Genomic DNA, 12,232 nt, shown 5'->3' with positions numbered 1-12,232 from the left:
TCGGCTCCCCCACGCCGGGACGCAACCAATGCGACCCCAAAAGCGAGGCGCAGCGATGCACAGACGTCCCTGATACGAAAGCTTTACTCAACCGACCGTCACGTGGACGTTTTTATGGCTTGTAAGTGTTCCCCCCCCTCCCGCCCCACAAGGTCTTTGAGTCCAAAATGCTCAAAACAGAGAGAACTAGGAACGGCATCCCGACAAAAGTGGGGGGGAGGCCAGCTCCTGGCACGTGAGGGCTGTGATTCCCTGGAAACTCCCGAAGAGAGGTCAAGCACAGCCACTCCATTCCCTGGTGGTTCCTGGGGGGAGGGGGAGGGACAGAGACTTTCTGAGGGCCTCCCCCGCCCCGGGCAGAGAAGCCCCCGAACTGCCCGGCCCTCACTTTTTCCTGGGCGTCCTTCTGAGCCGCACCTTCATCTCCTGCGAAGCCACGTTGGCCGTAGTCTTGAAGAGCCCCACCTTCCCGTGCGTCCATGTTGTGAAGGAAACACAGCAGTGGCGATGGGGGGATATTCGCTGCTCGCGGGGGAAACTGGGGACCGAGGCCCCGTGCGGGTCAGTGCGCCCCCCTCCCCAATAGTTCAATAATGCTGCAGTGGTGAGTCACATGCAAAATTCCCGTGCTCGTGCGTTTGTGTGCACAAGGGCCCCAGTGAAGGAGCTTGCAGGTCAGAGTTTCTCGATCCCCCCGCTGGTCACAGGGGACAGACTTACCTACAACTTAGCCCTGGAGAAAAAAGCTCGACCCTCTCTTCCCTGAAGTGTATAAACAAGAATACAATTTTTTTCATATATATAAAAGGTTATGGCGTAGAAGTGTTTCTTTTCTTTAAAAAAAAAAAGCCACTCCGTGAGCTTTTAAAGTATCCCTGAAGATCACACCTGGAGCGCCCGTGCTCCGGCCCGGCATGACAGAACCCACCAAGCTACGGTGGTCAAAAGCAGGCCTGGTCTCCTCCAAAAACCAACCGCTTCCGGGGCGGGTTAGGGACGAGGCCGTGGCTGGGCACGCCGATCCGCTTGGGGACGCCCCAGTCCTCCGCCGGCAAACCCCTTGCTGGACTTTTCCACTTCCCCCCAAAGTAAGACAGACTTTGGCAGCCTTTAAAAGACGAGGTGAGAGAAAGCCCCGAAGGCATCTTCCTTTGCCAAGGGACACAGACGGGTCCACTGCAGTTTCCTTGCCCATCGGTTGCGCTATTCCGAGAAGGGGGGGAACATGTTCAGCTCCGGGAATTCTTCGTTGTTGTAGCTGGGGCCCTGGTCCCCCAGCATGGACAGCATGTCCTAGGAGTGCACAAGGAGACAGGGGAAGAAATGAGGCTAGTTTTCAGGAGAAAACAGCAGCATGGAGTTCAAGCATCCATCTGCAATAGCTTCCCCTTCCTTGTCCTGCAGATGCAGAGTGGAACATGTAGAATCTTAGAATCAAAGAGTTGGAAGGGACCTCCTGGGTCATCTAGTCCAACCCCCTGTGCTGTGCAGGACACTCTGCAGGACATGAGGTTACTCTTTCCCCTGTTTTATAATCACCACAACCCGGTGAAGTAGGTTCGGCTGATAAGCGAAACCGAGGAGCCAGGGTAGACTGGCCCGGTGGTGAGGTTAAGTGCCTCAAGCCGACCTCAACTTACGGCAACCCTGCAGGGGTTTCCAGGACAGAGAGGTGCAGAGGTGGTTTGCTATCATCTGCCTCTGCAGAGCAACCCACGACTTCCAAACTGTAAGCTGGCCTGGCTGCCTCCGTGACCTACAGCACAGAGGTCCAACGGGGGCGATTCAATTCGGTCAGGTGGATACCGAATCGATTCGGTATACGTCGAATCACCTGCATCCCACTGTCAATTGCACAGAGATTCAGGTTTCCCGAATTGATTCGGCTCCGTTATGACCTATGGAGCCATTAAAGTCTATGGGAAATCGAGCCTGTCTCTCTAGTCCAGGCTTTCTCAAGCAGGGGTTTGGGAGGCCATGGCGTTTCTTGCCAGCCCTGGCAGGGTTTCCTGAACAGGTGGGAGGAAATTAATTTTGGATATGATTCTATACATTTTTTAATAATAATAATAATAATAATAATATTTTAATTCCTGGTTTTAATGGATGTTTCTTATGCTGGTCTATGACCGTAATAAAACTGTATTATTATTATTATACATTTTTAAAATCTGTTAAACATTTATCTGGTGACATATGGTCATGTCAACCTGAAATAGATATATATGGTCATGTCAACCATATATGGGCATGTCATCCTGCCTCCCCCAATGGCCAATGATGGGCCTGGAGGGGCTGGGAAGGGGAGGGGCCCCGGGTGGGCGTGTCCACAGCTCTGCTTCCCAACCATATTCTGCATAATTGAGCCACTTCTGGGGTTTCTCAAACCTTGAAGAATGTTTCAGGGGTATCTCAAGGGTAGAAAAGTCGAGCAAAGCGGCTCTATTCAGTGGTCTGGTGGGGGTGGCGTGAGGTAGAGGCCCCAAATTTGCAGCGTAGCAAATTTCCCACAAGTTTCAAAAAGGTTGGATCAGGGAGCCCAATTCTATGGGCACCCAAAGAAGGCACCCCCATCTTATGGGGAGAAAGGAGCAAGGCAATGCAAGCCCAGCAGGATGTCCTCGGCAATCTCTGCAGGGGAGGGGAAGGGGTGGGCCCATTTGTGCCGCAGGACCAGTGCCAGTAAGGCAGTGCCAGCCCAACTGGACTAAGTTCACCTCACAGAACCTCTGGAAGACAAACGGGGGGTGGGGGGGGGTATCATGCCGGTCCTCCTGCCCAGGATTCTGCGCTGCAGCCCTATCAAGCTGGCATTTGCCATGATGGGGCACTGGGTTCTTCTGCCAGGCACTAAGCTGGGTGACAACAGGCGCTAGTACATTCATTGACTTCATCTGCCCATGGGACACATCAACGTTGGCATGGGTGAAATGGGGGCCGGAGAAAGCGCCCCAGAATGGGACGGGGGGGCCACAGAGGTGAAGGGGGCGTACCGGGAAGACTTCTGGCTGGCTCGACTGCTGCGGGAGGTGTGGCTCGCCGGAGGCTGGACCGTGGTGCTGGCCCTGCCACTGTGGCCACACGCCGACGCCCTCTGCTGTCCGTGGCTGGAACTGGGACGAGGCCTGCCCGCTCTCTCCGGCTGCTTGACAAAGAGACAGAGAGGCAAGGAAACGGGTTGAAGTGAAGGTCCAGGTTGAGACGTCTTAGTCTGTCCTCAGGGGTGGAAAACAGCCATGGTCCAGGAGCACCTTCAGGGGCATCGACATTTGTGGCAGGAGAGGACCTTCCGGGAGCGACTCTGGCTCTTTGCTACCGATGCAGGCCGAGTGGTATAGGTCCAGCCTCGGGGTGCTGAAACCCACCCTCTAGCCACCCCCCAAAAAGGTGTGGCCTAGGAATAGAAAGGCCCAAAGCCAGAGGCCCTGCGAGAGAGGCATTCTGGAAAGCTACACAATGGGGTTATAGCCCTCTTTTCATGACCCAAAAGAGTCTCAAAGCAGCTTCCTCTCCCCACAACAGACACCCTGTGAGGTGGGTGAGGCTGAGAGAGCCCTGAGATTACTGAAGAAGAAGAAGAGTTGGTTCTTATATGCCGCTTTTCTCTACCCGAAGGAGTCTCAAAGCAGCTTCCAATCGCCTTCCTTTCCTCTCCCCACAAGAGACACCCTGTGAGGGAAGGGAGGCTGAGAGAGCCCTGAGATTACTGAAGAAGAAGAAGAAGAGTTAGTTCTTAGATGCCGCTTTTCTCTACCCGAAGGAGTCTCCAAGCGGCTTCCAATTGCCTTCCTTTCCTCTCCCCACAAGAGACACTCTGTGAGGGAGGCGGGGCTGAGAACTCTGCGAAAACTGCTCTGCGAGAACAGCCCTAAGAGAACTGAGATTGACCTGAGATCAACAGTGGAGGAGTGGGGAACCAAATCCCTGACCCTAACCCTGACACCACGCTGGCTCCCATGCTGGTATTGACCCTTGCCGGAGGATGAGAGTCTCCTTGATTCTCTGTTGTAACTACAACGCTGGCCTCCATGAATTTGGGAAATCTGTGGATCCTGTGGAGGCACGGAGAGCCTCCACTGGGCTGAAATACCAAGAGAACTCCTCGGGCGCCAGGACTGACCCTCGCAAATGGATTACGGCATCGTAAAGCGAGGCCTGCCCCGCCAACACGGCCGGTGACACCAAGACAAGCTGGAGGCACTTACCGAAGCCTGCATTTCGGCTGGCCAGGCTCGGGTAGGCTGTCGCGCCTGGCGAGGCCGTGGCACCGGGGGTCGACATGGGACTGAAGGAGGGGGGGCTGGTCTGGAAGGCGCCCATGGAGAAGGACGAGGGCCGCGTCTTCACGGCCTGGGAAGCCACTTGCTGGAATTGCAGGGACAAAGCAGAAAGCTGTGAGGAGGATGATTCGAGAGGGTGCCAGAGCACGCAGAGAGATGAATAGATAAAACGGGGATCTGTAATACCAGACTGTGAGATTTTTTTACCAAGCTGATTTTCTAAGGCTATACCACTCCTGCACCCCATCTGGGGACTACCTGGAATACAGCCAATAGGACCACTCCTGCCCCACCCACCCCCATCCCCGAAAAATCTTAAAAGCAGGAGCGCCAGGGTTACCTGGGCTGTGAAGGACGGCCGTGTCCCTGAAGCCCAGTTGGCCCCGGAGACCTGGCTGGGATTGGAGTGGCGGGAGATGTGGGCCAGGATCTGACCCGCTGACGTGGGCTGCTGCGTCGCCTGCTGCTGGATGACGTTCACGGGGGGCGCCATGGCGCTGCTCCTGCAAGCGGGAAGAAGAGGGCAGGGTTCAGACGCGGCCCGCGGGCTGCCTGGCGTGGAAGGAAGCGCTGGGGGCACAACCTGTGGGTCCTGCAGTGACCAATCAAGGGTCACTTATTATCATCATCATCATTATATTTAACTTGCTACCCGCCACTCCCAAGCAGGCTCCTGGTGGGCTACAGGTGTCCAGTTAAAACGTCCATTTAAAAGCCCCGTTAAAAATGCCGATAGAAAACCGACAACCCAGCAACATGGCGGACCCCCCCCCAATCCCCAACTCCTATTCCTACCTCCAGAGGGAGGAGGCAGGAGAGACAAGATGCCCAAAAGTTGTAGCTAGACACCAGGGGGGCCCATCAATCTTCCCCCACTGCCTCAGCCTCAGCCGTAGGCCCAGCGGTTTACAGCAGCCTCATGCTTGGCAGCAGTGGCCCCCCTCTTTATGGTACAGGCTCTCTGAGGAGGTGGGGGGGGCACGCCCTTGGGGGGTTATCAGAAAGCAATGCAAGGCTGTCAGAGGGGTGTTTTCATGGGGTTTTATTGTTTTAAATGGGTTGAACTGCCACGAGACCATTCGATGAGCGGCGGTATATAAATTAAAAAATGAATAAAAGAAAAGAAAGGGAGGTTTGACTCTCGAAAGCTCACGCCCCGTAAGTCTTGCTGGTGTCGAAGGTGCTCCTGGACTCCAAACCAGCTGGCTGAAACGGGAGTTTCTCATCAGCCAGGTTGGGTTCCGGCAGCACTTCAGAGGCCAGCAGGAATCTCCGGGGTATGAGAACTCAAGACAAACGTGGCCACCCTCTGAGACTGTTGTTTTGGATGCACGCCTAACGCATCTCTTTACGGACTGGCAACAGAGGTGTTTCAAAAAGCAAAATTTCCCAAAGCCCTGCTGATCACCTGTGTTCCCTTCCCCCACCCCCACCCCTGCACTCTTCAGCGGTCGCAAAGCCACCCCTCGCCGTGGAGGAAGGAAGAGCCCGGAGGAGGAACGAAAACGGCAGAGGCGAGAAGCCCCCGAAAGGCACGGGGCGGGGAAACGGCAGGCCGAGGCGAGGGACAGCCCAACGTCACCTGAAGTTCTCAGCTGGGCGCGATGCATTGAACACGCTCCCCTGCGAGAAGACCGACTGGCTGGCAGGTACGGAATTGGCCGAGATGGCTTTCGTCTGGTCTGCAAGACAGAAAGAAGGACGGGCCCTTGGTCAGCACTGCAGAGGAGGAGCGGGCAAAGTCAAGCGGGAATCGCACCCAGGACAGTCAGCTAGTTTTGCTGGAGAACCTGGAGGAAAGTCCTCCCGGTCAGCCATTTCTGCCTGCTCTGTGCCTGCTGGGGGGCTTGGGGGGGTCTGATCCAGCCTCCCCCCAGCATGTTTGCTTGGAAACCTTGTTCAACACCTTCATAGAATCATAGAATCATAGAACCATAGAGTTGGAAGGGGCCATACAGGCCATCTAGTCCAACCCCCTGCTCAACGCAGGATCAGCCCTAAGCATCCTAAAGCATCCAAGAAAAGTGTGTATCCAACTTTTGCTTGAAGACTGCCAGTGAGGGGGAGCTCACCACCTCCTTAGGCAGCCTATTCCACTGCTGAACTACTCTGACTGTGAAAACCTTTTTCCTGATATCTAGCCTATATCGTTGTACTTGAAGTTTAAACCCATTACTGCGTGTCCTCTCCTCTGCAGCCAATGGGAACAGCATCCTGCCCTCCTCCAAGTGACAACCTTTCAAATACTTAAAGAGGTCTATCATGTCCCCTCTCAACCTCCTTTTCTCCAGGCTGAACATTCCCAAGTCCCTCAACCTATCTTCATACCTTGTGTGTTCTGCACTCTTCCAAGCACGGTTTTTCCCTTCATGAGTGCCAGGAACTTGGTTTTGAAAAGGAGTGCAGGCAAGAGAGAGGCTCAACACTGGAAAGGGGGTTAATCAACCACAAACACCTTTTCTAGTACCCGCCAGATGTTTTTAGGGCGTGGGTGAGGCCAGGTAGGAGAGCTGGCTTCTTGGACCCTGCCATTCACTAGCTGAAGGAGTCTCAAAGCAGCTTACAGCCGTCTTCCCCCTCCTCACCCCACAACAGACACCCTTGTGAGGGAGGTGGGGCTGAGAGACCTCTGAGAGATCTGCACTGCGAGAACAGCTCTGCAAGAACCGCCCAGCTGCATGCGGAGGAGTGGGGAAAACAAACCCACTCAAAACCACTACACCAGGGGTAGTCAAACTGTGGCCCTCCAGATGTCCATGGACTACAATTCCCAGGAGCCCCCTGCCAGCAAACGCTGGCATGGGGCTCCTGGGAATTGTAGTCCATGGACATCTGGAGGGCCACAGTTTGACTTCCCCTGCACTACACCATGCTGAAACTGTACATTCAGCGGTACTCATTCTGCAGAGGAACTGGCAGGACTCTGAGAGACGGGATACTGGACTAGACGGACCCCTGGTCGGATCCAGCAGGGTTCTTCTGAGGTTCTTATGTCCTGTCCCGTCCCCCCGTCCCCCTTCCTACCTGTGTTGATGCTGCTGTAGATTTCGGTGAAGCGGGGGTCCCTGTCCTGGCTGAAGAGGTTCTCCGTCTTCTCCAGCGGCTTGCTGTGCTCTGAGCCGGCACTGCTCACAGGCTGGACGACAGCCTGGAAGGGGGGACACCGCAGTCACCAGGCTGAACACACACGGCCCGAAGCTGATCCTGCAGGGAGCGGGGTGGGGGGCTGGACTGCCTCTTCTACGATTCTAAAGAGATCTAGAGGCACCGCGCACATTTAAAGCGTATCCTGGCTCTCTGTCAAAACGCTTTTTGGGGAGGGGGGGCTCTCTCTTGCCCGTTTTATCCTCACCATTCCTGCAAGGTAGCCTAGGTTGGGCAAAAGTATGCAGCCCACAGACTCTGAGTGAGCTTCATAAGAGAGCGAAAATTGTAACTCAGACCCCCTCCTCTGGGCCCAATGTTCTAGCCACTACACACCACATAACCACACCCAGCTCAGTTCCTCTCCTTTCGGCCGGGAGGCAGGTAGGGAGGCCCCGGCAGCCTTTATCAGAGCTCCGCGCGACTGCCGGGGGCTCCCTCGGGCGGCGGCCTGATGCGGCGAGGGGCGCTTTGCGCGGCTCGCAGTTGCTGGGGCTGGGAATCAGAGGGACCAATCGGCAGGCGCTTTGGTCCCTCCGATTGTCTGTCCTGAGGATTGTCTGTCCTTCCTCATCCCGGACTCCGATTGTCTGTCCTGAGGATTGTCTGTCCTTCCTCATCCCGGACTCATCCCGCCCCAGAAGGGCTTACTGTTTTATTTAGTCCGTGGCACCCGCCGTGCCACGGGCGGTGTACAGATTATGAAGAAGAAGAAGAAGAGTTGGTTTTTATATGTTGATTTTCTCTAACCGAAGGAGGCTCAAAGCGGCTTACAGTCACCTTCCCTTTCCTCTCCCTACAACAGACCCCCTGTGAGGTGGGTGAGGCTGAGAGAGCCCTGATATCACTGCTCGGTCAGAACAGTTTTATCAGTGCCATGGAGAGCCCAAGCTCACCCAGCTGCCTGCATGTGGGGGAGCGCAGAATCGAACCTGGCATGCCAGATTAGAAGTCTGCACTCCTAACCACTGCACCAAACTGGCTCCTGATGTCCTTATGAAAGCTTCGGCCTCTCTGCCCAGTTGTTGGCTCTCCAGAGGAACTGGGCAGCCACTGGTCTGACTCAGCAGGGCTTTTCTGTTCTTATGAAGTCCTCTGTCTCTCTGACCAGTTGCTGGCCCTGCAGAGGAACTGGATGGTCCCTGTGTGAGGCAGGAAGGTGGGCTAGATCCCAGACTCAGGAAATGGAACCTCCCTTCTCCAAGGCAGTTGCTGCCACAGCTGGGCGGGGGGGGGGACTTCAGTGTCCGTCTTGGGATACCCGGTGCCTTTTATGGGAAACAGGATGCTAGACTAGACGGAGAAGGACCCGATCCACACCGCCACCACTTTACCTGTGTGTGTTCGTAGCTCGCTAAACTTTCCCTTCCCTGGACCACGTCAAGTTCAGCCGGCTGAGTCGGCGGCGGCCTAAAAAAGCACCCCAAAACAAAGGTCATTGAGAAAGCAGCACCTGCTGCTGAGTCGCAGGGCTGCAAGAAGACCAGAGAGATACAGAGCTGGAAGGGACCATCAAGGGTCATCAAGTCCAGCCCCCAGCACCGTGCAGAAATATCCCTACCTCTCCCCTGCTCCCCCAGTGACCCTGCTCTATAGCCCAGAGGAGGCAAGAATCCTCCAGGATCCCTGGAGCTGTTCTGCGGCTGTGAGAAAGCGCAAGGCATACACTTCGGGTTGCCAGCTCTGGGTTGGGGAGAACCTGGAGGGGACAGTATTTGGGGCGGGGAGGGCCCCAGTGGAGCTTACTGCTATGGAGTCCCCCCTTCCAAGCAGTCATTTTCTCTAGGGAAACCAATCTCTTTGCTCTGGAGATGAGCTATAACTCCAGGGGATCCTCAGGTCCCTCCTGGCGACTGGCATCTAGGCAGCAGCACCTGCTAAGGATCCAGGGTCTCCAGCTCTGGGTTGGGAAATACCTGGAGGCTTTGGGTTGCAGAGCTGGGGGTGGGCAGGATTTGGGGCGGGGAGAGACCTCAGTGGAGTCCCCCCTCCCAAGCAGGCAACTGATCTCTTTACCCTGGAGATGAGCTATAATTACAGGGGATCCCAAAGTCCCCCCTGGAGACTGGCATCCCTACATTCACATATGCCAGCTAACCTCTGTGCATTGATCGTAGAATCCTAGAGTTGGAAGGGACCTCCTGGGTCATCTAGTCCAACCCCCTGCACTATGCAGGACACCCACAACCCTCTCGCTCATCCACTGTCACCTGCCACCCCCTTGAGCCTTCACAGAATCAGCCTCTCCGTCAGATGGCTCTCCAGCCTCTGTTTAGAAATCTCCAAAGATGGAGAACCCACCACCTCCCGAGGAAGCCTGTTCCACCGAGAAACCGCTCTAACTGTCAGGAACTTCTTCCGGAGGTTTAGACGGAATTTAGAATCCTAGAGTTGGAAGGGACCTCCTGGGTCATCTAGTCCAACCCCCTGCACTATGCAGGACACCCACAACCCTCTCGCTCCTCCACTGTCTCCTGCCACCCCCTTGAGCCTTCACAGAATCAGCCTCTCCGTCAGATGGCTCTCCAGCCTCTGTTTAGAAATCTCCAAAGATGGAGAACCCACCATCTCCCGAGGAAGCCTGTTCCACTGAGAAACCGCTCTGACTATCAGGAACTCCTTCTGGAGGTTTAGATGGAATTTAGAATCCTAGAGTGGGAAGGGACCTCCTGGGTCATCTAGTCCAACCCCTGAACTTCGCAGGACACTCCCAACCCTATTGCCCCTCCACTGTCTTCAAGAAGAAACTTCCAAAGGGCTCTGAGCTTACCTCCCCGCCAGCGGTGCCGATCCCATCTCCAGCGGCAGGCTGACGTTCTGGCCCAGCTGCGGCCTCTGCATGGGGTTGGGCAAGGCCGGCCGGGACTCCTGATTGGAGTTCCTGGAACATCGAGGGGAAAGGAAGGGGTGAGGAGAGGACCCAACGCCTGCCGGCAGCAGAGGCGCTAAGAGACGAACCCAGCCCCCCCCCCTCCCCAATGCGAACCCCTGCAAGGAAGAGAATAGTGCGCAGGCCACATGACTGGCGTGTGCTCACAATGCACTTAAAACCCAGAGCATCTTTCCCTTGGTGGCGCAAGGACAGATATAGGCCGCAAAGATCCAAAGTGAGCCAGCTTTTCCGAGACAGGCAGGTAGAGGCAGCAAAAGGCAAAAACGGCTTGCTGCGGCCGTCAGCGCTCCCAAAAAGCTCGTCCGGGTGAGGAGAACAGCTCGGCCACGGGCTAACGAGACTGATTTTTCCTGTTCGCAAGATCATCGCTAGAGCCCTGCAGGATCCGACCAGTGGTCCACCCAGTCCAGCCTCCTGTCTGCAACCAGCTCCTCTGGAGGGCCAGCAACAGGGCGGGGAGGCCGAGGCCCTCCCCTGAGGTTGCCTCATGGCACTTGGAATCAAAAGATTAGTGCCTCTGTCTCATCCCATTTGAAACTTGCTTATTTCTCTGGCCATCTGCTTCTAGCAGCAAATGCCGCATTTCAAGCTGTCTGTTTTGAACCTGCTGCCCATCAAACCCCACGGATACCCTCGAGTTTTAGTCCTTTGAGAGAAGGAGAAAACGTTCTTGGTCCACTCTCCCCCCTAAGCTCTAAGACAGGGGTAGTCAACCTGTGGTCCTCCAGATGTCCATGGACTACAATTCCCATGAGCCCCTGCCAGCAAACGCTGTAGTCCATGGACATCTGGAGGACCACAGGTTGACTACCCCTGCTCTAAGACTCGTCTATATGGAGAATCTGCACTGGAGTAAAGGTCAGGGATGTCTGGAACTCACTGCTGCATGAAGTGGTTGTAGCTACGAGCAAAGACAGCTGCTTCAAGAGGGGACTAGAACGTATGGGGTGGAGGTCCCTCAGGGACTACTAGCAACCAGGTCCAGATGGAATACTCTCTCAGGGGCAGGGATGCGGTCTTCTTGGTACTTGAGGGGGGGGCAATAGTGGGAAGGCTTCTGGAGTTCTGGCCCCGCTGGTGGACCTCCAGATGGCCCCTGGGCTTTGGTCACTGCGTGACACAGAGTGGTGGACTGGAGGGGCCATTGGCCGGATCCTTAGAGTCATAGAGTTGGAAGGGGCCACACCAGGCCATCTAGTCCAACCCCCTGCTCGACGCAGGATCAGCCCTAAGCATCCTAAAGCAACATCCTAAATCCAACATGGCTTCTCTTATGTTCTTACATATGGGGGAGTGATGCTTTGTCTTTTTGCTCCTGGGGGGTGTGGGCAAGAGTGGGAGAGCTTCTGGAGTTCTGGCCTCGCTGGTGGACCTCCTGGTGGGAAATGAGATTTGGGCACAGTGTGAACAGAGTGTTGGACTGGGTGGGCCACTGGCCTGATCCAACATGGCTTCTCTTGTTTTCTAATGTTTTCTGTAGTCTGGTGCTTGAAGGCAACAGTGGGAGAGCTTCTGGAATTCCCACCCTCTGGTGGACCTCCAGATGGCCCCTGGGTTTGGGCCACTGTGTGACATCGAGTGGTGGACTGGATGGATCATTGGACAGATCCGACACGGCTTCTCTTTCATGCTCTCATGTTCCCTTCTTCTGCCTGCTCGCAACCCACGGTGCACTTGGGGAACACAGAAAACCAAGGCCCCACTTGCAGCCTTCCAAAGAAAACCCCAGGACAGGTTATTTAGGCAAGGAGCTGCCTGCCCAGTGGTGTGGGAAGCTGGATCTGCACAAAAGCTCCCTGGGGCTGCAGAACTAGAGACCCCCCGGAAGACCCACTTGCAACCACCATGTTTCCCCCGCAACCGTCTCGGGATATGGAAATGGGATGGACGTGGGCATGTTCGGAGGAGAGGGATA

The 12,232-nt window shown here is 55.5% G+C and overlaps 1 protein-coding gene across 5 annotated transcripts in view; it reads right to left on the bottom strand.

Moving 5' to 3' along the window:
- Window positions 1–82: 82 nt before the first annotated feature.
- Window positions 83–12,232, bottom strand: part of ARNT (aryl hydrocarbon receptor nuclear translocator) — a 48,426-nt gene continuing 36,276 nt past the window's right edge. For 3 of the 5 annotated variants that reach the window (XM_077320016.1, XM_077320035.1, XM_077320056.1), the window contains 8 exons: window positions 10,195–10,305; window positions 8,759–8,834; window positions 7,305–7,428; window positions 5,863–5,962; window positions 4,621–4,783; window positions 4,206–4,365; window positions 2,994–3,145; window positions 83–1,293 (listed from right to left, as the gene is read on the bottom strand). In XM_077320016.1, coding sequence (XP_077176131.1) covers window positions 1,204–1,293; window positions 2,994–3,145; window positions 4,206–4,365; window positions 4,621–4,783; window positions 5,863–5,962; window positions 7,305–7,428; window positions 8,759–8,834; window positions 10,195–10,305 — 976 coding nt within the window. In that variant the 3' untranslated portion in view covers window positions 83–1,203. The remainder of the gene's footprint in view (window positions 1,294–2,993; window positions 3,146–4,205; window positions 4,366–4,620; window positions 4,784–5,862; window positions 5,963–7,304; window positions 7,429–8,758; window positions 8,835–10,194; window positions 10,306–12,232) is intronic. The other 2 variants (XM_077320025.1, XM_077320045.1) reach the window with 1 other exon arrangement.

This window comes from Paroedura picta, chromosome 1 (genome assembly GCF_049243985.1).
Source record: "Paroedura picta isolate Pp20150507F chromosome 1, Ppicta_v3.0, whole genome shotgun sequence".
Lineage (NCBI taxonomy): Eukaryota > Metazoa > Chordata > Lepidosauria > Squamata > Gekkonidae > Paroedura > Paroedura picta.
The sequence above is the reverse complement of the archived record's forward strand: the minus strand, read 5'-3'. Positions and strand labels throughout refer to the sequence as shown.